General features: G+C 40.5%; 2 protein-coding genes across 4 annotated transcripts in view; one reads left to right on the top strand and one right to left on the bottom strand.

Moving 5' to 3' along the window:
- The window catches only part of Hltf (helicase like transcription factor), a 674,625-nt gene that overhangs the window by 565,080 nt on the left and 81,811 nt on the right, over nucleotides 1–27,734 (bottom strand). The window lies entirely within an intron of this gene.
- Gyg1 (glycogenin 1) overlaps nucleotides 5,099–27,734 on the top strand; it is a 33,511-nt gene continuing 10,875 nt past the window's right edge. For 2 of the 3 annotated variants that reach the window (XM_051156964.1, XM_051156963.1), the window contains exons 1-5: nucleotides 5,099–5,255; nucleotides 7,298–7,433; nucleotides 10,338–10,512; nucleotides 10,759–10,921; nucleotides 24,558–24,684. In XM_051156964.1, coding sequence (XP_051012921.1) covers nucleotides 5,249–5,255; nucleotides 7,298–7,433; nucleotides 10,338–10,512; nucleotides 10,759–10,921; nucleotides 24,558–24,684 — 608 coding nt within the window. In that variant the 5' untranslated portion in view covers nucleotides 5,099–5,248. The remainder of the gene's footprint in view (nucleotides 5,256–7,297; nucleotides 7,434–10,337; nucleotides 10,513–10,758; nucleotides 10,922–24,557; nucleotides 24,685–27,734) is intronic. The other variant, XM_051156965.1, reaches the window with a different exon arrangement.

Genomic DNA, 27,734 nt, shown 5'->3' with positions numbered 1-27,734 from the left:
TCAGAGGAATGCCCTCCATTTTTGCATTTTAGTTAATTCCAGATGTAGTCAAGTTGACAACCAAGAGTAGATATCACAATTAGGTAGGTAAATATCCTAGCAAAAAATTACATGAGCATTTCAGATGCAGTTAAATATGAATTCTGCATTAAGGGTGCTAAATATTTTCATTTAATAAAGTTTTAATAGATTAATACTTAGGCAACCCCATGTATAATATAGCTCAAATCCTTTTTGGAAGAGGTTAATAATTCGGCTAGCTCAAGTTTCACAAAAAAAAAAATCAGCAAGCTAAAATCTCAGACTATATCTACACTCTTCCTTCAATGTCTAATAATCCAAAAATGTCCATCTACATCATTATTCAAATTTGTTCCATAAAGTTGATATAGAGACTTTTCTGGGAGAATTACCTTAAGCTGCTAAATTGAAACCTACATTTTAATAGGCTTTCTAGTCAATTGGCATGAATGTCACAGTTTAAAAGTCTTTGCTATCTCATCTAATGGAAACTCAATGCAGAGAGGACTCAGGTAATGAATTACTTTGAGAGGTTGTAACAACAATCTCAAAATATCTATATTGGTTCAAAGTGGTAATATCAGAGGCAACTGGGTGTAGCCAGGGCTCTGTGCAGCTGCTGGGGAGTATATTTTAGTGACCTTGACTCAGGTAAAGCCAGATTCTTGGATCACTACAGAACAGAATTTCTGAATAAGCCAGTGTGAAACAAAAGTTGAAGGTTGTTAAAAGATATTTTTAAGGGATGAAGGGATGGCTCAGAGGTTACGAGCACTGGTTGCTCTTCCAGAAGATCTGCGTTTGCTTCCTAGTACCCACATAGCAGCCACACTGTCTATAACTGCAGTTCCAGGTGATCCAAGCCTGCTCTTATGGCCTCCATGGGTAGTGTAAATTCATGATGCTCAGATATACAAGCAGGTAAAACACTCACACTTAAAACAAAACTAAGTTAATCTTTTAAAAAGATATTTTTAGCACAGATGTTAGGAGCAGGGAGTCATAGAGAAGTGTTCAGAGAAAGAATAAGGTACAGCCAAGTGACAATGTGCTTCTTAAGGGAGACTTGCACTTTATTGTCTTTATAATGGCTGTTCTATAATTCAGAGGCTTTCTGAGGTCATGTTTCAAGAAAATAACTTACAACAAGACATGAAGATTATGCAAAATTAAAAATGAAAGTAAATTTTAGAAATTAAGTAAAAGCATACAAGCTCATTTATGTAAATTTGTTTTATGAGTATAATTATAAATGTTTTTCTGTGATTTAATTTTTATAATTACATTTTTTAAAATTTAGTGTACTGTGGAAGGGTAGAGGGTGGGAACTTGCCATAATTATGATTGTAGAGTTTAGAGGACAACTTGCAGGAGCAGTTCTCTCCTGCTTTTGGTTCCTCAGCATTGAACTCAGGTTGATAGGTTTGGTGGTAAGCACCTTTACCCACTGAACCATCTCATTAGGCCATAATATAGTTTTAGGTGGGCGGGGGGGGGGTTATTTAGATTTAGAGACTATAGGAAAATACAAGGTTGCAGATACTTTTGCCCCAAGTAAACATATTGCTGTCTCTCACATCCTTGTTTGGAATGTCTTAAATTTCCATGTATTTTCTGTCACGTAATTTGGTTTTATCAACTGTACTGAAGTTTCTTACAAACAAGATCTAAGAGTAAAGGGCCTCTTGCCCTTCTAGGGTCCCTTTCACCTTCTGTCTTTCTAATCAGCCTCAGTAAACTTAATGTGAATGTATCATTAAGTAACAGGAAAAGTGGAAGAGCTGTTTGTAGAGAGAATGTAACTTTGCCTTAGACTGGGCCCAAGGAGAAAGCAGTCTTGGGTGGCTTGACCCCACTGAGACCTTGTCTCTGCAAACTGATAAAGACCTTAGATAGACTGGGGGCAGGGGCGATGTTTCTGCTCAAGACAAAAGACAGGCTCCTAGGACTCTGCCAGGGGTATTGCATTATAAAAGGACCATTGGGGACTTTGGGGAATCTGAGGGAGGTAGGAACTTCCTGCAGGATGGCATAGGGAGATGGAGGATTTGGAGGCAGGCAGTGAGCTTGGTGGATTCCTCCAGGTTCAGTCCACATATGGTATGGTGTTGACTCTGTTTCTTAGCAATTAAACTTTATTATACAACCCAACTAGCTTATACAAGAAGGAAAAAGGTTAAAGGGACAAAAGAGTGAACCTTCTAGTAGCCGTTCCACGGGATGGGTCCTTAGGTGTCTCTCTGGCCCGCGTGCTGGTCCAGCTGGTCCGCTGCTCTCACGCTCTCTCGCCCAGCTGACTTTGTTATTCTCTCTTCCCCAACTGCCTGAGTCACATGGGAAGGACCGTCTCCTTCTCCCGGTGAGGGTCCATTAGAAAGACAATAGTCCAGGTGGGGTTCCCAGGTCTGCTTCCTAAATTCCAGACCCAGGATCGTTCCACTCAGTCTGTCACAAGGTATTCATGGGGTGCCCCAAGGGTAAAGCCCGCCAAGACTGCTCCCACCTGTGACAAGGTTTATTTTTTCCCACAGTATGGCTTCTTCTGTCAGATAGAGCATTTGCTATTCTCCTGAGATATATGCAGGGGGATTTGCCCCAAGGAACTGATACCCAGAAGAGTTCATTCTTGTTCCCCTTAATCTCCTTTCCCTCTTGTATAAGGTAGTCCCATTTGTAAGGGAGGTATATTCCTTTAATAAATTACTAATAAAGTAGAATCCTCACGGAATCAGAGCCAACAGCTGGTCCTAAGTGGAACTCCACTTTCCAGTTGTCTCTGCCTCTTCCCCCTGGCTTTGCCTTCTGAACTCCAGCACTGCATTTTGGGAAAGCCCACCACAAAACTCTCAGATGGGAGTAGAAGGTAATTAATGGCTACACTATAGTAGAAATATGCTGTGTTAAAAAAAAATGCTTCATCTGTTATCACAGAAGAGAGCAATTCAGACCGTGAAGCACCTACTTTTGTCTCCCTTCCTCTATATAAGCACAGTTCAAGCATATCTTTTACACCCACTAAAGAGTGCAATTCTCCTAAGCACACAGGGTTTGAATAAGTGGAAAACTGTTTTCCCTGTGCCCCACATTTCTGTCTCCTGAAAATGAAGTCCATGTCAAGTAATGGAAGGTCCTACTTATGTGACCCATTGGTGTTTCAAGCCACAGCAGGCATGGAAAGATAAGAAAGAACGCAAGAGATTCTCGTGAAGGGTGACACTTCAAAAGTTAGTTCTTAGGCTCTGTCCTTAAGATTCTGACTCTATCTCTGTATTCCCACTCAGAAATCTGAAGGAAGAGACTCATTTTAGGTCAGGAATATGAGGCCAGCCATTCTTGCATTAACTAGACCTTGTATCAAACAACAACAAAAATAATCACCTTAGTTTTGGGATAGGAGTAGAGTTCAGAGGTACAGCATTTGCCTACCATATACAAGACCCTGTGTTTGAGCCCTAACATTGCCCAAGCAAGAAAAAGAAAAAATGTCTATTCTGGTAATAGATATGATATTTACTCTGACCTGATCGTTAACACATTGTAAGCCTAACTGAAATGGCAACAGTACTGCACAAATGTACAAAGTAAATGTATGTCAATTAAAAAATAGACTGTAGTTTTCAAAATGATTCCCCTCTAGGAGACCTGGACTTAAGCCCCAAAATTTGCATCTCAACTCATATCTGCTGAGTTTGTTGGAGGAGGTCTAGGCCCACATGCCAAGCAGCAGTGATGTAGATGAGCTCTAGATATGAAAAGTGTGAGACTGTATCTTTATAGACCCTTTGTGAGTATCTAGAATATCCTGCTACATCTAGTACCTAGTGCCACAGCCTAGCAAAGGAGTAGTGTTTATTTGTTTACCTTAATATTCCCACTGCTGTCTGGGAACTGGAGCAGCTGTTTGGCATCATGGAAGAATACTGTATTGCATAATACTAGCCAACGAAATATCAAAATTCAAAGTAATTTCTGATGAGGTATAATGCTTATGCACCATTATAAAGTTGGAAACTGGAAGTTCAGCAAGCACTGTAAGCTGAGGAATATTTTGAGGACTGCAGACCGACTTTTACCTATTTTCAGCATTTATTTCCTGACTTGAATTGATATTACAACTATTTATTATTGAGAGTTTGCAGTACACTGAACCACCAATGCGGAACCATTACTGTTCGTGGGCTGAGAGGATGCGATGGAGAACTGTGCAAGGCGTGGCTATATTAGAAAGCTATTTCTCAACTTCCCCCGCCAAATGACAAACTGACCTTCAAGATTTGTGAAATAGATTAACAGGAACAACTGAATTACCTAAGCAGAATTACCGGAACCAGAACCAGTATGCCAAAGGCACTAGGGCTTTCTATGGGAATGTGTTGATCTGAAAATCCTACGGTCCAAATCCTACCTCTCCACATGCAGCTTATTAGCACAGCAAAGTACCTTAACTTTTCTGACTCTGGGTTTCTCTGTCTGTAAACGGACAGGTATATGGTAATATGTACCACCTATATCCTTGACTTGGTAAAAGGGTCTTAACTATTTGATACAAGCAGTGCTAAGTTTCTAAATATTTGGCAAATACCTATTTTATTTTTACGTTAGTGCCACAAAACTATTAGGACGAACCGAACCTGGCACTAGGGCGCACGCCTGTAATCCCAGCACTCTGGGAGGCAGAGGCAGGCGGAGCTCTGTGAGCTTGAGGCTAGCCTGGCCTACAAAGCGAGTCCAGGACAGCCAAGGCTACACACAGAGAAACCCTATCTCAAGAAATAAACAAACAAAAAAACATTGTGACAGTGTGGAAAGTTTCCATAGGTTGCATGAAAGGGGAAAATAGAAGTAAACCTTCTCTACTATTTAGGCAGCTCAAAAGGATTATTGTAACATGCATGACTTTCGGGGGGGGGGGAGGAGGGAGGGGGCGGATATGTTAGTTGAAGGTTTATTGCCCTTTGTTTTCACGCCTCAGGCCACACAGCTCTTACCCAGGGCTCGGAAGGACTGGACGCTGTGCAGTCCCCAACAGGTGTCCTCTGGGCACAGCAGCCTACCGGCCCCAGGGTCGCCCCGCCCGCGGTGCGCACCGCGGCGGCTGCGGCTTGAGCTTGAGCCTGCGCGGCCACGTGACCGCCGCTTTAAGAGCTGCGGGCTGCAGGCTCCCTACCTCCCTGCTAGCCGCGGTCGTCTGCCGGCGCCCGGCTCCACCGACCCACCCGGCCGCACTATGACAGGTACGCCCGCGCGACCGGATCCGGCAGCACGGCCGCCCCTAACCGGGGAAGCCCGGGATAGCTCGGAAACCGCGGTGGTCTCCGGCTGCCGTCCGTGCGGAACTGCACCACGGAGCCGCTGCTTCCGCCTCCGGCGTCCGGGAAGGGCCAGGCGGGTGGGGCGGGCGCGGGGCGAGTTAAGATCGCTTGGAGCCTGTACTCGGGGCTCTTAACACGGGAGCAGCGGGCGTTAAAGCCGGGCTGCGGCCCTGCTCTGGCCTCCGCTTTGAGCCTATTTTTAGGCCTCAGAGGCCGGGTGCTGCTAGATGGAAACCCGGCTAGCGCCCTGGGCGGGCCTCTACGCCACTTGTTGCGAGGTGTCAGGCCCTGGGAGAATGAGCCCCAGGACTGGGCACTAGAGGTAACTGGTCCTTCCCAACATTTGAAGCTGTAGCCTGGGTCATGACAGCAACTGACCTGCCCTCTGAAGGTTAAAGCACCCAGCTGTCTAAAGTCTGGTGTTTTAGCCAGTGTTTATAACTGCTCCCTATGTTAATTTTATTTAAGAAAGCATAGTGTTGCATCCTGTACTTTTTCAATCTTATTCATATTACATCCTGTAATTTTCCAATCTTATTCATATTACACTTTTCTCCACTTGCGGTTAAAACACAAGTCATTGTGCTCAGTTTAAGTACTTCTGGGGCAAAAGGGTTTTTGAAATGTTACCATCTCAGAATACTTGGAGGATAATAGAAGCAAGGACAGGCCTAGGTTGATGGATGCATCAGGTGTCATTACAGAGTATAATTGAATGGAGGTAGGGAATTCACAACTTTCTACATCTTAGTAGTGTAGTGGCTTGTTCTGAAAGATGGCCTAATAGTATGAGTGAAAATGGCTTTCAGTTCAGCTTCTGGGGAATGCACCGGATAACCAGACAACCCGCGGCACTTGCTGCTCAGAGGAGTTTCCACTGCTTCTAGCAAACACATTGGATAATGGGCAGGGAGAATGAGGAAACCTGAGAGTGACAGCGATGATAACATCCCATAACTCTCTTCTTGAGCAGCAGTCTCCCCACCCCCCAAATGACTGCTGCCAGAGTTTGACCCTTTGGATACCCACTAACTGTTAATGTTAAACTCACCTTTAGAAACGGTCCCCACAATGATCATAGGAGAAGCCTGGGAAAACCTTAAAGGCTGGTATAATGAGGATTGTTCAGTGGGGGAAAGAATCCACTTTTGCCTTTTGTTCTGGCTGGGGCTTTGGGAAATTGGCATGCATGTCCATGGCTCTGTTAGGGGAGCAGAATAGAATGAGGGAAGGGTGGTATATGGATCATTTTCCACGAGAAGGGGGGGGGGGCACAGTTGGCCACGGTTTTCACCTCTAATCGTAGTGCTTGGGAAGTGGAGATGGGGTTGCTGTTTGGTCAGCTTGGTCTGTTCAGTCAGGCCCTAGCTCATCACAGTAAAAGCTGGTGCATAGCATGTTGGTGGAACACTTGCTTAACATGTAGAAGGGCTCAGAAGCATGTGGATTGGATCCCCAGAGAAGAATGTGGGTAAAGGAGAAGAGAAAGGAGAGAAACACAGGAGGAAACATCAAAAGGCAAGTTTGTTAGTTTGCTTCTAAGCTCACCAACAGTGATTAGTCACTAAGAACTAAGGCCACTGTGGGAGGTTCAATCTAGTTAGAAGCTCAGTTACTTTCTGGGGTGGTGGGTAAGGGGGCTCTTGCTTGGATGAAAATACCATGTGTCAGTTTCCTAAGCTTCTCTCCTGTGTTAAGCTATAGTTTGATGTAAGAATTTGTCTATACTATAACTCGGATTTGAGTTTTCTGGTTAGTGATCCGTTTGAAGATTATCTGTCATTCCTGCTAAACTTCAGTCTTGGCTTATTCCTAGATGACTACATGAGTTCTCCCACTAATGGGGCTGCTGCCTAACAGAAAGTTGATCTCTGAAAAGATGGCTTTCCTGAACTATTGTTTCAGAATAGACCTGGGGAAAGTCCTTTTCCAGCTGAGATAGGCTTCTTTTTCTTTGTATTAAGATCAGGCCTTTGTGACGCTGACCACAAATGATGCCTACGCCAAAGGTGCACTGGTTCTGGGCTCATCATTGAAACAGCACAGGACTACCAGGAGGATGGTTGTGCTCATTACCCCACAGGTTTCAGACTCCATGAGGTAAGGATTTCCTGCCTATCTGTCTCTTTGTCTTGGGGGCACTATCAGTCTTCCCCTTATTTCTGGCATCAGTGGACACTGAGCCCATATGTTACTAGGGAGCTGAACACTAGGTAGAGACAGATAAAGGGATGCTAAGCTAAAGATTACTAAATTTGAAATCTCTTTCTAGAATTTGGGAGATGTCTCAGGATTCCCCCTGGGAGGTGCCATTCTGCCATCCATCTTCCTAATTCCATCTAAGGATGGATGAGAGAAGAACTGCCCCCTCATTGAGTCTTCTGAGGGAGATCCTGCCAAATTATGTCTGTCTTCACTCATTTGCACTCCTTTGCTCGAATAAAGCTAGGATTATATTGTTTCCTATAAACAAGGAAACCTTCAGATGATATTGAGCAATTTTCATTTCCAGCTGACATTTGTCACCTAGTGATCTTTATGTATGATAAGAATAAATCCGTTATTATTAATCTTTCTGAAACTATTATAGAATTTTATTAGGAGACACACACTAAGAAGCACAAGCTGCTTATTGATTGTGTTATTTCATTTTGAGTTTTTAGAATTCAATTTTGTGTTATCTGGGGACTAACTTAAAAAATACCTTGGGGTGCCAGCAGCTTTGTACAGTCTCCCCTGAACTTCTTAGAAATTGAGAATACCTTACATTTTAAAAATGTAAACATATGTCTAGGGCCTTTGAAAATAAGGCATTATATATGATATGTATGCATAATTCTATACATGTATCTTCCACATTAATGACATTGATTTTAAATAGCCCTTTAGGAAGTGCCAGAAAATTTTTCTTCAAGCAAGAATTGCATAACACCTAGATCTAATTTTGGCTTCCACTACAAGGATTTACTATAGTCACTGGTGCTACTGACCATTTCTTTCTATTTTCTTTTAAAAGACCAAGATTACTCTGTGAACTAAAATATATTTTTTCCTAACTTGAGAGATAAAATGCAACACCAGTTGTGTGAAATGTTTCTCTGTGATATGTTTGTATCATTCATTTTTCCTCTAGCTAGATATAGTGTATACTTCATTAGCATACCACTAAAGATATGGAAACTTGAGTTCAATCCTCTGTGCCCATATAAAAATCTGGGCAAGGTGATGCATGTCTGTAATCTCATTACCAGGGAGGCAGAGAGTTGGATCCCTGGAAGTCACTAACCAGCCATCCTAAACTAGACAGTAGGTTTCAAGTAACAATGAGAGAATTAAAAAAAAGCCAGAGAGTTCCTGAGAATGAGCAGTATCTTGCACATGCTCTCATGTGTGTGCACTCAAATGCATGAGCACATACACACATTTATGAATTTTGAACATTGAAACTCTTAAACCTCAAAGACCAAAATGAGCTTCTCATTATGGTCAAGTAAGTAGTATTAAAGACCTAATAAAAGCAGTTACATTGGGTTCCAAAACAATGATGACTGCATAGTTAAACCTAATTTCTTTTGGAACAGTCTTCTAGTTTGCTTTCTTTTGTTTTGATAAACACCATGACCAAAAACAACTTGGAGAGGAAAGGGTTTATTTTGGCTTACAATTAACAATCCACCATGAAGGGAAGATAGGCGGAGCTCAATGCAGGGACCTGGAGGCAGGAACTGAATCAGAGGCTCTTGTGCCCATTTCGAGAGACCTGCGAAAGACCAGCAGGAGACAAAACCAATGCAAGCACAAGAGGATCTTTATTGGCGGCTGTAGCCAGGCTCCTGCTGTCACCAATGCAGTGGTATTTGGAGAAGAGCCCAGAGCCCTGGGTTGAAGGCAGTTTATAGGTCCCTTTCCCTCCCAGCTTGCCCACAGTAGAGGAGTACCACTTTGGCAAGCATCTATTTGTTAAGATACAAAAGAGTATATTGTCTATTAAAATGATTGGTTGTGAGAGGACACCAAAATGGGTTGTGGCTTTCTTTGCCCCTACCCCCTGTGCTGGTTTCCTAACAACCCTATTTCCTGTGGGCAGAAAGGAATGCCGCTGAACCAACATCTGATGAGCGGACAGGAATGCAGTAAGGCCAGTTCCTTAAACTTTGTCCCAGTGACTCTGAAATCCAATTTTAATTCTCCTCATCTCTCAAGGCCATGAAAGAATACTGCTGACTGGCTTGCTTTCCATGGCTTGCTTACTCTGAACCATCTTGCCCAAGGATAGCACCACCTACAGAGGCCTGGGCTCTCTCAGATCAATAATCAATCAAGAAAATGCCCCATAGATTTGTCTATAGGTCAGTCTGATAGAGACACTTTCTCAGCTGAAGTTTCCTTTTCCCAGATGACACTACATATGTCAAATTGACAGAAACTTAACCAGTAGAAACACAGAACTTCAGGAAATTCTTGGTTATTTGTTCTAGCAGACATGATTACTTATGGGCTTCATAGCACATATTATATGGACACTATCCAACATCATTTATTTAAAATATGCAAAAGTCAGTCAAGTCAATTCCAATAAAATGTCATTGTCAAACACATGGGCTGGTACAGCGATAACACTCTTTTTTATATTTTATTAATTTATTCATATTACATCTCAATGGTTAGCAATAACACGCTTAACAAATATTATTCACATGTTTCAAAGGTATTTTTATGGCTTTCTAGGTATACAGTGGATACAATAAAAGTGAAAATTCTCCAGTGATAATGTGTTAAGTCAAGTGGCACCATAACCAGTTATCATTACTTATGGAGTTAACTACATGTGCACATGAACATAGTTCTGAAGTGAATGAAGACAGATTTAAGGGGGTATGCTATGCCAAAGCAGCAGTGGTCTCATGTTTGCAGGGTAGAGAAGTACGGAAACAGCCTTAAAGTAAATGGATCATGTGCTATGAGCAGATTCTATGTGATGTTTTCTGGAATTTATTTTTACAGAAAAGTTCTAGAGACTGTCTTTGATGAAGTCATCATGGTAGATGTCTTGGACAGTGGCGATTCTGCTCATTTAACCTTAATGAAGAGGCCTGAGTTGGGTGTCACACTGACGAAACTCCATTGCTGGTCACTTACTCAGTACTCTAAATGTGTGTTCATGGATGCAGATACTCTGGTGAGTGTGGCTTTAAAGGCTGGAAACAGGTGCATAGTAATGGAGACCTGTTATTCATTTGAGAAATGCTGTCAAGACTTGACAGTAAAGTTCAGATAAAGCCACTATCATAAAAACTGTCAAGTGATGAAGGAGAGCAAGCACAGGTTGCCTTATAGCTGTCATCATCTTTTGTGCTGTGGGAGAACTGAAGGAAGGGTATACCACAGCAAAGCCTTTCTTTCTTTGTGTTTCTCCTTGGATCAGGTCCTCTCAAATATTGATGATCTTTTTGAAAGAGAAGAATTGTCAGCAGCACCAGACCCAGGGTGGCCTGACTGTTTCAATTCTGGAGTTTTTGTCTATCAACCCTCAATTGAAACGTATAAGCAGCTGTTGCACCTTGCATCTGACCAAGGTAGTTTTGATGGTATGTATCTGCTATTAATACATTTGATAAACCACTAGTAACTCTCCTCTCTCTCTCTCTCTCTCTCTCTCTCTCTCTCTCTCTCTCTCTCTCTCTCTCTTTCTTTCTCTTTCTCTCTCCACACACACACTTTTTCTATGGATACATCAGAGTAACCTAAACTAAAATAGACAAGTATTTTGTGGGTGTTTGCGATAGGGTCTCACATTATCCCTGCTGACCTCAAACTCACTGTGTAGTCAAGGATGACCTTGAACTTTTAATCACCACAAATGGGTTTGTTGTTTAGTGATGGGATCAACCCAAGCTTCTATCATGCTAGATAAGTCCCGTATTTTCTGGCATATAAGACAACTAGGTATATAAGATGACTCCAGCTTTTCCAGTTAAAATATAAAGTTTGTAATATACTCACTATATAAGACTACCCCTCTTTCAGTGTACACCCTGTGCAGCAGACTCAGGCATGTGTCTATTTGCAGGCAAGGCACAGCCAGCCAGCCAGCCATTAAAAACTTTAAAAGATTCCTTATATGCTGGAAAATACGGTATTTGTCCAGATCCAGGTATATGCCTTAAGTGACTTTCTTTTATCTAAATTAGAGTGAGTTTTTAGGAACTGAGAAAAGATCTAGGAATGACACACTTATGTCTTAGGGCTAAGTTCAAGCATAATGCATCTTGCTTGTTTTGCAAATGTGATTCCCTGGATTCAATCTCCAGCACTGTAGGAAAAAACAGCTTCTGTTTTTAAACCTGAGTAAACTTCAACAGTGTTTGGCAGCGGGACTTAGTGGCACATGCCTTTAATTGCAGCACTGGGGAGGCAGAGGCAGGTGGATCTCTGTGAGTTTGAAGTTGGCCTGACCTACAAAGCGAGTTCCAGGACAGCCAGGGTAGTTACAGAGTGAAACCCTGTCTTGAAAAAACAAAAAGGAAAGAAAACAAAAAGTGTTTGGCAGCCATTGCTAACAAGGATTAATTGTTTTGTCCATGGGCATTTAAGAAACCAGCCTGATAATTTGACATTCCTTGTTAAGTTGTTATAAACAAAGTTTATGTGAACAATCTCTACTTACAAAGTCTCATTTTTTTAAAAATAAGGCTATGTATTAAGTAAAATGTATCTTCATAACTGATGAGTGGAGCATTGAGTAAGTTGGGAGCATTCTTTTTTGCATATAAATATATCTGTAGCTGTAATGTGATATAGACCCTTGTGGGGGTCTTTGCAAACACCAGAGCAGGCAGTGTAATCCATATGAGGCAAGAAAGAAGTCTTGTCCAACAGAGATCATTTGCTTGTGTTGGTCCAAATTTCTAGAGTCTGGTACTGGGCAGTTTATTTTAGGCATATATAACTACAATACAATTTGGAGAAAAGTTTTCAGGATGACACAATCCGATGTGCATAATAAATTTTTTCAAAGTGCCGTCACTTCCTTCATGAAGATGGGTTCTGTGCATAGGCCACATGTGTTATGGGCGTAGGGAAGGCACTGATATGGTCTTAGTCAAACAGCACAGAGACCACCTAGGCTATTAACTGTGTCTGCTCTTGTATGTGGGAGTCTGGCATAGGGAAGAGGTCACTTACACTCTTAACCACCTTCATCTCCAGCTTTCTAGGCAGAAAGCAGGCTATACATCTCTTCCTCTTAAAAGACAACCCATGTGTGTGAGCTTCCTGGTTTCCATCATGCTATCTGTGAGCACCAGAACTTTGTGCTCCCAACAGGCCCACATGTCTTTCAGAAAATTTTTTTTTCTCTTTTCTTTTATTCCTGGTGTCATAGATTAGACCCAGAGCCTTGAATATGTTAGGCAAGTGCTCATTAATAGTGAATTTGACCAGCTGAATTATTAGGTATATTTCTGTTTCAGGCCAATCTGATATAATAAGCAATTTTTAAAAACAATGACAAAAACCTTATAAGACAAAACCAACAGTTATATGCAAAGGCAGTTCTTTTTTAAACTGCTGGTTGTGGTCCTTTAGAAAAACTAACGCATTCCTGTTCAGATATAGCCAATGGATAGCTCATTCTCCAAGGTTGTGGGGAGAGTGGGGACTGCCTCTGACATGAACACTGGTGCTCCTGCCCCGATTTTATCTTTTATCACATCAGCGCACAGAAGAAGGTGAAGCTGGCTATCCGGATGAGACCTGATAGGCTATGGTCATATGGTGGGGGAGGAGGTCCCCTTCTGTCAGAGGTCTAGAGGAGGGGAATAGAGAGGGAGCGAGGGTGGGAACTGGAAGATACAAGTGAGTGGATAACAATCCAGATATTACCTGCATAAATTATAATAAAAAAACTGACAAAAAAAATTTAAAAAGAAAGAAAGAAAAAGTAACACACTTAGTGTAGACAGAAACAACACGTTCCATAAAACCTGTTCAGGGGTGATTTTAATGTCAGACCTTTGGCACTATGCCAGAGTCACAAGCAGGAAACATCTTGGAACGGCCAGAAGCCTGGGGACCATAGCCGACCCCTGCTCCAGCAGCTTCTTTCTTCTTCTTCTAACAATATATCTTGGATTTGAACTAAATAGGTGTTTTAGAATAAGCTGAACGAGGCTTTCTTAGCCCTGGTTATCAACAGAAGATTCATTCTTGGGCCTGGGAAGATGGCTCAGTGGGTAGGAGCACTTGTAATGCCAGCACAGCATGAAGACCTGTGTTTGCATCCCCAGAATCCATGTAAAAGATTGGCCTGTGATCCTTGTGCTAGTGGTTGGAAGAAGACACGCAGAGATTAATTTCTGTTAAGTATTTATAAAAGTTAAAAAATCTTACATGTCTTAAAGGCTAAGATGAACATTTGTTAGATTGCTGACGTCAAGCTTGAAACTTCACAGCATTTCATAAGGAGGTTGGCTTTTTTCTCTTCATAGACATCAAATTCTTTATAGTCATTTGCCTGAAGATTTGGGATTTTCAGCTATTTATAATCTCATCGCAAAGAATAAAGATATTTAAGTTTTTATCATACTTTACTATTGGGCTAATTTATATCCTGAGTTAGTAGTTTTAACCAGGAATGATTCTGTTATCCTACTCCCGGTGCCCCCACCCCAAATCAAGACATGTGTGGCTACATCTAGAGAATTTGTTTTCTTGAGACAAGGTGGTCTTAGTTATGTAGCCCAGGCTGGCCATGAACTCATTATCATCCTTCCTCAGCCTTCCAAATTCTGCTTGGACACATTTGATTGTCTCAGCTGAGGGATGCCAGTACTACTGGCATCTGAAGGGTAGAAGCTACAATCGCTGCTGAATACTTTGTAGTACACAGAACAGTTCCTCACAATTAACTATCCAACCTACCATATCAGCAGTGCTGAGGTTACAAAGCTCTGTTCTATGCCCGGGCCTTACGTGCTGCTGCACCTGTGAGAAAGTACAGTCAGGCTAGGAGATTTCTCAGTGGGTAAAGTGCTGCCCTGCAATTCTAAGGATCTAAGTTCAGTTCCCCTGGCACATGTAAGAAGCTAAGGGGAACTGACAGTGCTGGAGTGTTTCTGTAAACCCAGCAGCAGGAGATCAGAGACAGGAGGATCTCTGGAACTTGTTGGCTAGTCAGCCCAGCTTAATGGATGACAGCTTCAGGGTCAATGAGAGACCGTATTTCACAAATGAAAGGTAGGTGGCAAACAGTCAGGGAACATCCTAAATGTCAGTCAACCTTGAACCCCCACATGCACATGGGCATACCCATGTTAATGAATATGGTACAAACACACATGCAAAACATGGACAGAATGGAAATATAATATCCATGTTTAGAACATATAAAACATTTCTGCTCCTTACACTGAAGACAGTTGCTTTTGCAAAGGAGAGGAATAATTTTAGCAGAATTCCACTGTGTGTCTCAACCTTTGCTTTGGGTAAAGCTTTTTCCATTTGCTATACTCTAATTGAAGGATGTTTGTTCTTTTCAGAAAGCAAGCAAAACCATTCTCAAGTTTAGAATATGAATCAAATTCTAAAATATATCTGATGGCCTACCAGCTGTCTAGAAGCTACATGATTTTCATAATGTAAAGGGAATTAGCTTTTAATCTAGAATCTGGGTGTTTAGATGCCTGTAGTCACATGCCATAATGAATTATTCAGGATACAACTAAAGAGAAGGAAATGTGTTAACAGCTAGAAGCCAAGCTACACTGTGCATTATGGAGGCCCTAGGCATTGAGGGTGGTTAAGTAGCTTGAGTGTGTGCAAAGCGTTCCTTTGGAAAACGTTTCTGCTTTTCCGGTCAGAACCTGAACCTCTGTGCTGCCAACATGGTTTATCATTTAACAGCAGCGTTTCAGACACTGGCCTCCTTTTCACTTGTTCCTGGCAAAAGAATGGGTTTGTTTTCTCTGCTGTTAAAAGTAGAAAAGTTAAACAGTTGGCTGTTCAATGTATTTAAATCCAATGAAAGAATACATTAGATAATCTTAACTAAAAAGCTTTTCCACTTGAGCTGTATGTATTGTTTAGTTTTATTTAGCTAGCATAAGGTTATCTCACTCCATATCTTAGGAGCCCTCCCTTCTCTACAGGGGTGTAAGGCCATTCATTTGGAGTAGCACCTGTTTGCCAGCGATTAATGAAACTTGTACCTATTAGCAGTAATAAGAACCAACTGTCTGATGGCAGTAACTGTGATTTACCCTAAAACTAATATGTTTTATTGCTTGTAGAAATGATAAATATATACATAAAATTTTATAAAGATCTGCTTATATTTATGTGTATAGATATTTTGTTGGCATACATGTATGAGTACCGCATGCAGTCCTTGTCGCCGTCTAGATCAAAGAGGCCATCATATACCCTGGAAATGGAGTTACTGAGAGTTGCTAGTCACCAAGCCAGGTCCTCTGCAAGAGCAACAAGTACTCTTATATACTGAGCCATTTCCATCCCAATATATAAATATATTTTACTATTATTTTAAAATATCTTTATTTCTGGGCATGATGGCACATAACATTAATCTGAGAACTCAGGAGGGAGAGGCACAAATCTGTGAGTTGAAGGCCAGCCGTGTCAGCATAATCAGTTCCAGACCAGCTAGAACTACACAGTGAGACCTTATCTTAAAAATGTGTTGTTGTTGTTAGGTGTTAATCCATAGGAATGCAGGCAAAAATGTTCAGATACTCCTTTCTCTTATGTATGTACGTTGTCTTACACCCACAGAATACCTTTTCCCCCTTGCACGTATATTTGTCAGAGCCTTGTGTATCAGCAGTCTCAGAGTGCTGCCTCAGAAAACTAGTTAGCAGGTGATTGTATCTGTCTGAGTAGCTTGAAAGTCCTGTTTAATCTCTTGCTCACATTCAAAAGATTGAAGCCTGGTGCCTCTGACAAGTGTGCTGCTGATGCCTAAGCTTTTGCAGTTGCCCTTAAGCCCTTGTAATGAGAAGGAATGTGCCTGTTATTCCTCTCATCACTAGCCTTCAGTCACATCCCCCTCCAGTTGCCTCTGGCCAGGAAAAGCATCCTAATATGGCAATGCATGCTTAACTTCTCTTTTCCCCCAAGTGCCTGGACTATCAGAATTTAGAACTAGTAACAACATACTTCATTCATGACTAGTGTCTAATTTTCCTTACGTCAAGTCTTAAGTCCAAGTTCCTATAGAGTTTTGTATATTTTAAAATTATTTTGAAACTGCTGCTTCATTGAAGTTTCCTGAAAAGTTGGACAATAGATATTGTGAAAGTCCATTAGATTTTGTAGGAACATGAAGTTCAGGCATATTAACAAACAAAGGAAAGAAATCACCCATCAGGTTAAATGAAGCTGACACACTGGCCTCTAAATTTGAGCTCAGTCTGAACAAGCTCTGGAATGTACTTTCCTTCTCCTGTGTCTCTAAATTATGCTAAATTAAAGCTGCTTGTGTATTTGTATGGATTGGTTTGAAAAGCTCCATATAAGAATTCATACTGCCAAATTTGGAGTGACCTATTGTTTGTCTAATTTTGATACTTACGTTACTTATTATAGTCAAAGTACCCCAAAATTTTAATTTGTATACAAGAACTTAGGTTTATAATAAAATATTGGAAAAATAGAGAATACATATGTGTGGCAAAATATTAGGTTTAATTTTACTTTAAGCTGAATTAAGGATCTGTAGTAAAATTGGTATCCCTCCAGCTTCATAATTCTCATTGAAATCCTTAGAGTCTGATAATGTTTTAAAGTGTTTTACAGATATGGTGTACCTTCTCTAGTCTCTGTAGTTAATCTGGCTTTGTACTAAACTCGCCCAAAAAAAGAATGAAGGACTGAGGCATTTCAAAATAAATAAGTACATATATGCTTTTTCTTCAGACCTGTTTTCTTTCTTTCTTTCTTTTTCTTTCTTCCTTTCTTTCTTTCTTTCTTCCTTCCTTCCTTCCTTCCTTCCTTCTTTCCTTCACTGTACTCATGAGTCATTTTCTTAGCCATGTATTTGCCATTAGCTTTGCACCCAGGGGAAATGAAGGGCCTGTCAGAGACAGGAAGAGGAAGGAACTAACGTGTTCTGTGCCTGCAGACTCTAAATCTGTTTTACATTCTCACTTATTTCTTCACAGTTCAGTGAGAGACACACTCTTGCAGGTATTTGTCAAGTACTCAGTGAGGCCTTGTCATCTAACTAGTACTGGGAATTCCCACTGTTAAAATTCAGAACAGCAGCTTGCCTGTCAGCTGCTGGCAAAGCCAGATCTAACCAGTCTTTCTCAGTTCTGCCTCAGTATACACAGGAGGAGGAAGAAAGTGTTGCTATTGAGTTGTTTGTTTGCTTGTTTGTTCTGCTATGCTTCTTTCCCAGTTTTCCCACACTGAAACATTCTCTGAAATAAATTCTGAGAATGATTACATATGAAAAAGAAATCATTATTACTTTGCCCATATTGTAGATTAATTTCTTAAATTTCACTTTGCTGAATAGACAAAGCAGCTAGTGCCTTAATTAAGTGAACGACTCAGGGCTTTTCTTCTGCAAGTGTGTTCTTCCACTCTGATCTTCAGAGCCTGAAGAGCTTGCCATTCTAAATCAGTGGCTGCCAGTACTCTCCCGCTGCTCTTGGATCTTGCTGAGTGTCCTCACCTGTGTTTCTACAATGGGGCCATTCACCTAATACTTCAAAAATTATTTTAACCTCTTATCTAAGCAGGATAGCAAATTGAAGAACCAAGTATAGTCCTAAATAGCACAAGTTTCAATTTCTACCTCTATAAACCATCTGCCTCTAAAAAGTATTTGAGAGTTTGTGGGGCCTTGACAGGTAGTTATGCAATCATGAATCTGTCAGGATCAGCATTCTAATGAAACTCTGGACAAGGAGGTGGTTGCTCAGACTGGGAAGGTGTAATTCCTGCTAAAATCAATGTCCTATGGCATGTATGTAATATAACTTTGTCATTAAGAATCTTTTTTTTTTTTTGTGAAAAGAGCTATAACATGAAATGTTAAATTAGTTGTTTGAGGCCAGTGAAATGCAGGAATGCTTGGACCAAGTGCCTATATTTTCCTAAGCCATGTAGGGTTAGTCCACTGATGCCCAGTAAACCTCATACCTTCAGAGTTAAACCTTCTATTTCAACTCTCCCCAGAGCATTATTAACAGTCATTTGTTAATCCTTGGCCTATTGCTCTGGGCAACAGTGACAGTATCTTCCAGATATAATGTAAAAAACAGCTTTGGAGAGTAAACTTCATTACCTGACTGATAATAGTTGAAAATTTTCTTAACTTTGTTTGCTTAATATATGGCCCTCTTCCCTCTTGTTGCATTAGGAACCATGTGAGAGTTGGCCCTTCTCATTTATCATGTGTATTATACTTATACCATCAAAACTTTACATGTTTTATATAGAAATGAAAGTTGTGTTACACCCATTGATATATAGATCAGTGCTCCTCAACTTTCATACACACACACACACACACACACACACACACACACACAGAGACACACACACACACGTATCGCATGGGAATGAAAATCGATACTGATTCAGTAAAATAGGTGAGGTTCAACATTCTGCATTTCTATCAAGCTTGGGTAAGAACTATGCTACCAGGACTAGGGTCACAAGTGAGGAGCACGATGGCAGTGATGTTCTCATGGCAGAGATACTGAGATTGATGTTTAGTTTAGAATTGATTTATGCCTTCCTCTTGTGACTATGACTAATTAATCTACCAACAAATTGGGCAGTCCCAGAAACTAGAGAGCATTGGGCGCATGTACAGATTTCAAGGGCAATACTCACTGATTTATAAAACCAATTGAACCAATGTCTCCTTATGTGTCCAAGTGCTATGGGGCTGTAAGGTCGGCAGCTTTGGGCAGCCTAGTGGAAGGATGGTGCAAAATTGAGTGTTTGCTCTTGTTTGCAAAACTGGAGCCACATGTCCCTGGTTGATTTTTTTTTTTTTTTTTTTTTTGTTCGCTACCCCACCAATGCTGCCATACTGTGACTTTCTAGATCACAGGTCCTGATGATCACTGCAAACCATGTTTGTCAGTTCTGAGATATCTGAGATTAATAGTGCCTTAACCTGTCTGATTAAATCAAGCTGTGTCTAAGTCTGACTACAAAATACTGGACAAAATCCTGGATGATGATGATGATGAGTGGAAATTCAGCAATCTTCTTGGCATCTTTGTGTTTTGTAGTATTTGTATGCATACTGTACTTTGAACAGTGATTTTAATGTTTCTTTATAAGGGGGGGAGTGGTCTTACTGATACTAAATATAGATCTTTCTGAAATTCATGCATCTACTTGACTGAAGTGCTAAACTATGAGTTTGAAAAAAAGATTACTGGGATCTTCAGACTGTTTAAGTAAAAGCATTGCCTGAAGTCAGGTGTGATGCTGCACAGCTATAACCATAGTGCTTGGGAGGTGGAGACAGAGAGAACAGAACTTTTAAGGTCATCTTTGATTACAAAGAAAGTTCAAGGCCAGTCTGGGCTACATGAGACACTGTCTCATAACATTAAATAGTACTTAATTCTATTTTAATACACTGTTTTTGGATAAACAGTGATTTGTTGTAGTCATATATGACAGTTGGTAGCCATAGTACTTTCTGAGCATTTCAGGTTTTTCTGCATAAAGTGCACCACTGAATCACCAAGACAATTTTATTGTCTTTTGTCCTTACTGTTTCCTGATGTCCCAGTGCCCCTCAGTCTTCCCTTAGCTAATGAGCTATGAATGTTTTCAGGGGGCCTGACAGTAAACAGAAATAGCCTTTCAAGACCATAGGCCACCAGCTTGTGGCTTCATAAGGCCAGGAGCTCCAACTCCTGTTTCCCAAGCTCACATTGGCCAGAGTCGGACATGAGAAGTGCTAGTCAGGCCTCTGTGGAATTAATTTTTTTTTGGTAATGCTTTATAGTTACCTATGGGGGAAGGGCAATGAGATTGAATGGGTGTGTCCTCACAGAGAACACTGATGGGAACATTCATGCTCTTAAATTGCATGTGTAGAGATTAATTATTAATATGTTTTATCATCTGCATGTATATATTTCTGTTGATAATAAGAATGCTTAGAAAGGTTTTAGGACAATTCTCATCCCTGCCCCTTCGTACTGGCAATTTTTGAATTACTAAAATTGTTGTAGTAAACAAAATTGCTAATAATGTTTATTATTAAATTATATAATTATTATGGCAGTATTATCTAACCCACTATCATAATCAATAAAGACACAGTCACCTGTTGTATTTTAAAATAGCCTCATTTTACCTGGGACTCAGCAGATAATAACCGTTTAAACTATCCTTAGCACTTCCAGCCCCCATACCAGGCCATCTGCTTTAATCACTCCTATCTGGGCTACTTCTCTTCATCTATGCTGATCTGGCCATGTTCTTCTCTCCATGCTAATGCATCTCAACCTCTTCTTCCTATTTCCTCCTCCAGTACTGTCTCCTCTCTCCCTTTCTCTCTGCCTCAGGGTCCCCCCACCCCATCCCAGGCCTGCCAAACTCCGCCTCTCTCTCTCTTCTGACAAATCCCAAGTTTAGCATTTTTTATTAACCCATCAACTTTAAATTGATAGAGCAAGGTTTATACAACAAGATCAGGTGTACTTGAGAATGTGCACCTCTGGGCAGCAAATAGATCTTCGGGCCAATAATTAGCATCAGAATGCATAGCAGCAGACCAAGCCCAATAAAAATAATACATGGAAAATGAGAGAGAAACATCTATAGTACCAATCCCCTAATATAATGATTTTTTTCATTTTTTTATTCCTGTATGTTTAATGTTTATGTCTTAGTTATAATCACAATGTATGTAGCTATGTAGACTGCCTTTATGTTGGTGTTAATGGCAATCATTAATCACTCATTAATAACAGTGTGGGATTAGTAGCTTAATTTACTATCCCTCAAGGCATGATGTTACACAAGCTTCGCTGCTGTGGAGAAGGTTCTTGAATATCTTGAAGGTTTTTGCATCTATTTAGGAAATAGTCTTTCTGTATTTAGGACATTCTGTAATCTAGAGAGGTGACAGAGATAAGCAAAACCAGCCAAACTCTTTGTCCTTGTGGAATTTAGAATCAAAATGACCAACAGTTTCTTATTGTATTTTGCATTTGAATTACATTGACCCTTGTTAACTTTCATATTTTTGTATTTGCATTTGTATTTGCATTATTTTTTACTATGAATAAATTGTAAATTCATACATTGCTATAAGAAATAATAGAGAGTTTCTATACCATTCATTCATCTCCCTCAGTGGCAAAATCCTATATAGTTATAGTACAATACTAAACTAAGGAATTTAACATTGATTCAGCCCACCAAGATTATTACAAATTCATCAGTTTTACTTCTGCCCTGACTTATATGTCTGTATGGATAGGTTTCTATTCCATTTTAATGCATGTATACTTTGTCGTGACCACTACCACAGTCAAGAACAGAACAGGCCTCATAATACACTTAACAGCCATAGCTTCCTCCCTTTTCTTTCCTATTCTTGGCAGCAACAAATATGTCCTCTATGGTTTTATCACTTCCAGGACATTGTATAAATGGAAACATGCTGCATTAGTTTTCTTGAGACTTATCCAAGTCCTATGCATGAGTAGTTGCCTCCTTTGTTCTGAGTGATATTCTAAATATGGTTATATTTACATATCTATTGAATGGCATCTGGCTATTTCTAATTCTGCACTGTAATAAGTACAGGTGTTAAGCACATTTCCTCAGTCTTTGTTTTGAAAACTATGTGAAAAAGAAAATTAGTAAGACTTCAGACCCCTGTTCTTCACCATTAGTGTCTGTATCACCTACATTTTGCTGATCTTTGTAAAACTGAAAGTAAGCCTCAGAATGGTATAGTTTTTGGGTTTTAAGCCTGTGCCTTAGAATACATGTTTGTCTATACAGATAGGAACACCTTTTGTATTGATCTTTCATTATAGAGTTTAGGAATACTATTGATTATGGGCCTATGAATAGTAGAAATTTATTTCTTAGTTCTAGAGACAAGGAAGGCCAAGGTCAAGACAAAGGCAGATTGTCTACAGAGACGTGGCATTCTGCTCTCACACACCATTCTTTTCCTGTAATCTGAAGTAGTGGAAGGGATGAAGGGTTTCTTGGACCACCCTTTTATGATATAAATTCAGTTCCTCTTAGACATTAAGTTTTCAACATGTACATTTGAGGACCATAACCATTCGCTCCATTGCATCTTTGAAACAGTGAACCATACTCTATTCCATTTCTTATTTTCATTTCATTGTTCATTGAGGAATGGTACTGGTCAGAGGCTTCTAATACAGAGAAACTTGTTTATAGACGATCCCTCAATGAATGTCATGGCTCTATCAATTGGATGGATGGTATTTGGAAAGAATATGATATACATAGTGGGGATCAGGCACATTTTAAATACAATGCCCTTACTTTTTCTTAAAGTTGCTCAGATATTCATAGTTTTTAAATCTTCTCTTCCAAAGGAAACCAAATAGCACAGATAGACTACCGATTGAACTTTTTGAATGATGAAAAAGAATACTGGATCTGGACACAAAGCAGACCCAGGACAGGATTGAAATATGCAGATGTACACTTAAGAGGATGCTTATTTCATCCATCACCCCCACCACACACACACTCACCCTATGTGTCTCCCCACACCATATACACACAGATCCCATGTGTCTCCCTACATCACACACCCACGCCATTTGTTCCCCCCAGCCCACACACTCCATGGGTCTACTCAAGATTCTGGTTCTAAATGTATTTTCTGAACTCTCAGAAGCTAAAACAAAAAACTACTGGACTCAAAGGAAGACTGTGTTTTCAGATAGTTTTGCTTACCAGTTTATTTAGGACGTAGGTCAGATGTTTAGCTTTTTAGATTTGTTTGTTTTCTTGTTTGCCTTTCTTGTTTGTTTATATTTATTTTTAAGTCAGGGTCTCACTATATAGACTAGCCTAGCCTGGAATTCACTATGTAGCCTAGGAATGCAGGCCTTTAAATGCATAGCAATCCTTCTACCTTAGTTTCCCCAGTTGGGGAATTATAGGCAAAAGGTTGGGATTACAGGCAAAAGCCACTATGCCCAGATTCTTATCCTATAAAATAAATGGTCATGTCTTCACTTTCTAAGGAAGGCATGGAATCCAGGCCCCTAAGGGTACTTTACTACTTCATGGATAACTTTAGCCTCAGCTATGAATGGCTACTACTTAGCCAGAGACCAGGTCAGCAACACACCCCTGATGGTTTGTTACCATGCTAGCTAAGGTCAGCAATAATTATATAGTAAAATGCCTTCTTAGCCCTTGAAGTTACTGGACTTCATGCCTTCCCCAGAAAGTGAGGCCCTTCTTTCCAAAGGGAAATCACCAAGGAATGACAAGCCAGAAGTTGGGGGCCCCAGAAGACAAGTCTGTATTCTAACTTGCCAGCTTTTGCTTTTTCCTTCTTTTTCTTTCTAAAATCTCATCTGAAAACTGATGTGCTGTGATTCTTCTAGTTCCATGGAACCATTTACCATGCTAGAATCCCTTCTCTTAGGCCACTTCTGTGTGCTCCTGCCTGTCTCTGTGCTGAGTGTGTGCTGTTTCTGCCCTGTTCCAATCCCCTTCTGCTGCTCTTCTCTCCTGAGTCTGTCAAATACTCCCCCGTAGACCTCAGTCTTAGGTCAAGCACAGCTTCCCCTTGGAAACGTTCTCTTAGCCACACCCATGTGTCGCTCTAACACTTGTCCCCTTTTCTTCTGTACCTTTGCCTCATCTTTGATCATTTTTATTGACTTTAACTTGTTAGTATCTGCATCTACTATTCCAGTCTAGATCCTTGTAAAGACAATGATATGTGCCTTATTCACATTGGCTCCACAGTAGCTGGTAAAATGTATGACATAATGTAGAGCTGTTACTTAGGTATTTGTTGAAAATAAGTCAGAAAAAATAGCCATTTACTCTAAAGATATCCTAAAGGATATAACTTGGAATTTATTATTTAAAACAGAATTAGTATATCTTTTAAGATTCCCATATATTTCTGTAAAATTCCTGAACTGCCTTAGAGGTTTATAAACCATAGTTCCTTTTTGTTTGTGTGTTTTCTTTCAGGTGGGGACCAGGGCCTACTGAATACATATTTTAGTGGCTGGGCAACTACAGATATCAGGAAACACCTGCCTTTTGTGTATAACCTGAGCAGCATCTCAATATACTCCTACCTCCCGGCATTTAAAGTGTAAGTGCAAACAGCTTAACTGCTGTTGGTTATGGTGAGGGTAGGGAGTAGGCTTTCATTCCATTGTCTTTTGGGGGAAAATAATATGTAGGTATTTTTAGGAAAGATTGCTTTAAAAAAAACCATTGCTGTAGTTTTGAGAGGCTTGATGTTAGCCACTTCCTTATATTTAAAGTAGCGCAGAGACATTTTGCTGCCTTCTGGAACAGATTTCTCAGTTTCTGAGTTTGAACACAGAACATGGGGTCCACAGACAAGATTCAAACCCATCTTCAGCACCATACTGGTTGCTGAGCTTTGGTCATTCCTCCTTCTTTCCCTCCTCCTCCTTCACAAAGAGGATGCTATTGCCCACTCCCTTCTACCCCTATAGCTTTTATGAGGACTTAGAGCAGGCAGCAGCATGCTATTGTGGTTAAGAAGTGGGGCTGTTGCAACTGCTTGCACTCAGCTCACATCCTGAAGTTGCCACTTACAGTTTCTGATGCTATGCTAATGCCAGGGCTGTTCTGCCTCCATGCCTTCATGGGGTTATTGTGGACACTGAGAATTGGCACAGTGAAAGCAGTTAGGTGTCTGCCCTACACTAAGCAGTAACTGGAAGTCCTTCAGTTAGTTCCATTTGAGAAGGTTGGTGGTACCTCAGTATCAAACTCTGAAGGCCTGAGACCTGGTCTTTAGCTCTGGCTCATCTGTGTTGATCTGAAAAGATGATTCAGACTTCTTCAGCAGGGGCCTTGCTGTCAGGGTGATCCTGAAACATCAGCATAAGAGGGAGGCCCTTTTGGGAGTTGATCTAGTTTCTCCCATGCCTGTATGGCATGGGCATTCCTGAGTGATCAGAACAAGGAGGCTTTCAGCCCTCATGTTTCATTATCCAAAGTCTTCTCTTTACATCTTATACCATAGTAATTAGCATTTCTAGATTTTTGTGGCAGGAATGTTTATCCTTTAACTGCTTTTTGGGGAAGACTGTGGGACCATCCTCAGATAAGGATTTTTTACATATCTTGTGTTTTTCCCTGCTTTCTTGGCACATATCTGACATGGTATCCATTCTTTCCCTCTTCTACAGGAGGACAGGAAAACTCTCTCACACACAAAAGCAAATAGAATAGGTCTGACTTTATCAAGAACATAAACATTATTTTCACTCCTCCATCCTTGGGATTGTAAAGTACAATCTGTCTTGTATGCACTGCAGACCCGGTTTATTTAATCTCTTTTGACTCATAACTAGTCCTGCCAGCTCGACCAGTGTTCCTACAGATCATGATAGCTTGATATCCTAGAGCTGAATCTGTCCATAGTAGAGCAATTGCTATAATCCACCTGACCTAATGAGTGTAACAAGAAAACACCACATGAGAGGAAAAAAAGTTAATGGCATGATCAGTGCACTGGTTTCTTCAGTGAGCAGGTATTCGGGGATGAGCACAGTGGGGAAGAATAAATCTGATGTCATCTATTTAGCTTCAGTTCCAGAACATGATGAACTTAGTGTTCATGAAGCTTCTGTTTCCCTGTGGCTTAGTTTAATCTGCTTTCCATCTTACTTGCCAGCATCAGACACATCCCACCTTTCTGGGACAGCTTGGTTTGCTTGAGCACTGCTTATGCTTTTGTTTGTTTTGTTTGTTTCTTTTAACAGAGAAGAAGCAGGGAGAGCAATCTTTGTGCTTGGAAAGGACTTCTTTGCTTTGGTCCCCATCTTCCCCAAGCCCTGCTGTTTCATGTGCTCTAAATGAAACTTCCCAAAGTTTAAGCTCTAAGTGATTATAATGGCCCACGTGGTTTTTCCTTTCTAGTGGAGTGAATGATGTAAGCTTTGGCAAGCTCCTTGACTTGTTGCCATTTCTGTAGAATATATGGCATATTATTGGCTCCATTGGTCACTCATCATGCAGCCTACAGGCTGACAGGAGTTTATACTACCCTAGAATGGCTTGCCCTCTGTGATATGACTGCTCAAAGCTAGACTTTATCTCCTCCCACTGCTGCCTGTTTAAGAATGCTGAACCAGATTCAAGAGTTCATTTTCCTTGCTCTCTGCGGGAAAATGTTTTAGTTTTTTTCCCCAGAGACCGAGCTTCACAGACATTTCCCTCTATTTCCTTACACTAGGACAGGGACAGCAAGATGCAGATAGTTCCATTTCCTTTGTGTTTTAAGTTAATATAGCAATGTCGAAATAATTTTTTAGACTGAGTTAGCCTGTCATTATCTGGGCTGCCATAGCTTTCTACAGAGAGGCCTCTAAATTTCAAACCTATATTGGGTTCAAAATAGCCTGGTGATCTCTAGGGCTAAGTAGCTCTGCTGCATTCTGCCTCCCATGGGTGATCATGGGTAATGGCAAGTAGGAGGGGAGATTGAAGAGTGGTTTAAAGCAAGGGGCTTCACTGAAAAGAATGGGGATTTTTGTCTTAAAACATGGCATTTGCTATAATATCTCCAAAGCTTTTAGATGTTTCCAAGTGTAGGGCACATAAGCCATTCAGAAGTAGACTATTCAGACACATGCATATGCACCTATGCACACACAGGTATGTACTGTAGATATGTATGCACACACACTTTGTTTGCATGTGAACACAAACTTTTAAAACATGTACTGCAACATGCAGTTTCAACTAAGATGGACTCGTGGGCGATAACATGTATTTGAGCCATGAAGTAGTAAGTCTAATTCCTTTCTGCATACCATCTGGATACAACAAAACAAAGGAAAAAGACTTAGTAGTTTTATCACCTTTTACACTACTCAATCATAGTTTCTAAAAAAACAAAAGTAGGATCTTTTAGAAAACTTCTTTAGCATAATTTAGGAACCAAAATGTTTGGCTTAGTTATTTTACAGTCAATTTATAGTGTATACATTGGAAAACAATTTATTGTGCATATGTGTATACATGGATTTATAATATGTTTTCTCCAATTAGACAACCTATTTTATTCATATACTGTAGACTTTGATTTGAGCATAGCAGCAGGAAAAATATCACTAATCTTTTGAAAGTCACTATGTTACTGCCATTTTACATTTCTTT

This window comes from Acomys russatus, chromosome 15 (assembly GCF_903995435.1).
Source record: "Acomys russatus chromosome 15, mAcoRus1.1, whole genome shotgun sequence".
NCBI classification, from domain to species: Eukaryota; Metazoa; Chordata; class Mammalia; order Rodentia; family Muridae; genus Acomys; species Acomys russatus.
The sequence above is the reverse complement of the archived record's forward strand: the minus strand, read 5'-3'. Positions and strand labels throughout refer to the sequence as shown.